Here is a 2304-nt window from a genome sequence, read left to right as displayed (position 1 = left end):
GTTTTTGCCATATATTTATGTGAATCAGCCATGGATTTACATGTGTTCCCCATCCCGATCCCCTCTCCCGCCTCCCTCCCATTCCATCCCTCTGGGTCATCCCAGTGCACCAGCCCTGAGCACTTGTCTCATGCATCCAACCTGGGCTGGTGGTCTGTTTCACCCTTGATAGTATACTTGTTTCAATGCTGTTCTCTCAGAACATCCTACCCTCGCCTTCTCCCACTGAGTCCCAAAGTCTGTTCTGTACATCTGTGTCTCTTTTTCTGTTTTGCATATTGGGTTATCGTTACCATCTTTTTAAATTGCATATATTTGCGTTAGTATACTGTATTGGTCTTTATCTTTCTGGCTTACTTCACTCTGTATAATGAGCTCCAGTTTCATCCATATACACAATGGAATATTACTCAGCCATTAAAAAGAATTCATTTGAATCAGTTCTAATGAGATGGATGAAACTGGAGCAAAGAGATTTCTGATGTCAAATAATTTGTTTTGTTTCCAGAGAACAAATTCTGGAGTCAACATGCTTGGGTCCAAATCCCAGCTTCCCTTCTTACCTCAGGGTCTGTTGAGACTGTCTGCTTCAAGTACCCCATCTGGAAAGTGGAAATAATAATATTAATAGTATCTACATGGCTCCCATTCTGAAGAATATTACATTAGTTACTACACAGAAGCCATAAGAACAATGAATAAGGATAGTATTTAACAAAAATTAACTGTTAATATTGTCATTCACAGAATCTGGCACCAGATTGAGAAAGAAACATACACTTTTGCTACATTTATCCAGAAAACATGGTATAAATGTAAGAAAAGATCGGTGAAGACCTTCCCTAAATCAAAAGAACATCTTTATCATGCTCTGCCACGATGATCACATTATTATCCCAAGACATTCACCTTTTCCCTTCAACTTTCCCTACTAATCCCCTTCAGCTGATGACCATGGAGAACCAGAGCAGTGTGTCCGAGTTCCTTCTCCTGGGGCTCCCCATCTGGCCAGAGCAGCAGGGTGTGTTCTTCGCCTTGTTCCTGGGTGTGTACCTGATCACGGTGGTGGGGAACCTACTCATCGTTCTGCTCATCAGACTGGACTCTCGCCTCCACACCCCCATGTACTTCTTCCTCAGCCACTTGGCCCTCACTGATATTACTTTCTCATCTGTCACTGTCCCTAAAATGCTTATGATCATGCAGACTAAGCACAAATCCATCCCCTATGCAGGGTGCCTTTCACAGACGTATTTTTTCATACTCCTTGCTGATCTGGACAGCTTCCTGATCACTTCGATGGCCTATGACAGGTATGTGGCCATCTGCCACCCTCTGCATTATACCACCACCATGAGCCAGACTGTCTGTGTCACGCTGGTGCTTGGATCCTGGCTCATTGCTTGTGCTTTTGCTCTTTGGCACACCCTTCTCCTAGCCCGGCTGTCGTTCTGTGCGGACAACACTATCCCCTACTTCTTCTGTGATCTTGCTGCCCTGCTCAAATTGTCCTGCTCAGACACTTCCCTCAACCAGTTGGTAATCTTCACTGCAGGGTTAACAGCCATTATGCTTCCATTTGTATGCATCCTGGTTTCTTATGGCCATATTGGGGCCACCATCCTCCGGGTACCCTCTGCCAAGGGCATCGGCAAAGCCTTGTCCACATGTGGCTCTCATCTCTCAGTAGTGACTCTCTACTATGGGGCAATTATTGGTGTATATTTTCTTCCATCATCCAACAACACCAATGACAGTAACATAATTGCTTCAGTGATGTACACGGTGGTCACTCCCATGTTGAACCCCTTTATTTATAGCCTGAGAAATAAAGACATGAAACGGGCCTTGAGAAAACTCTTGAGCAAGAGAACATATTCTTCCAACTGATATTTACCTTTCCTTTAAAAACAGTCCCTGTGATTCTATTTCCTCAATTATATGTAAATACAAATTATTGAAAATATGGCTCCCTTGTCTTCCTTTCTTAGCTGTCACTCAGAAATCTTTATTGACAGTATTCTTATACTTGTTGGGGAAAAAATAAGGGGGGATATGCTTTATAAAACTTAATTTGCTCTTTTCTTGGATAATGGGGATTGGAAAATACTTTGAGGATGCTATGCCACTTTGGCTGCTGCCATTAAATGGAAGCTGTCAGGGCTGGCCCTTCCCCAGATTTTAAAGTTTTATAAAATGTACCTGAACATTCATATCCCTGTTTCTAAAGAATTTTCCATTTTGGTGAGAATATGGTTCCTCTTGCTCCCAGACACCCAGGCATCCAGAGACCCCGAGTCCTGC

The 2304-nt window shown here is 43.1% G+C and overlaps 1 protein-coding gene across 1 annotated transcript; it reads left to right on the top strand.

The window, feature by feature from the left end:
* The first annotated feature begins 948 nt into the window (after positions 1–948).
* On the top strand, positions 949–1890 carry LOC110146687 (olfactory receptor 1J1-like). Its single transcript, XM_020907623.2, has one exon. It carries the CDS (start codon positions 949–951, stop codon positions 1888–1890), a length of 942 nt encoding a protein of 313 aa, XP_020763282.2.
* Positions 1891–2304: the final 414 nt, after the last annotated feature.

This window comes from Odocoileus virginianus, chromosome 2 (genome assembly GCF_023699985.2).
Source record: "Odocoileus virginianus isolate 20LAN1187 ecotype Illinois chromosome 2, Ovbor_1.2, whole genome shotgun sequence".
NCBI lineage: Eukaryota > Metazoa > Chordata > Mammalia > Artiodactyla > Cervidae > Odocoileus > Odocoileus virginianus.
This window is presented reverse-complemented; position numbering and strand designations above follow the sequence as displayed.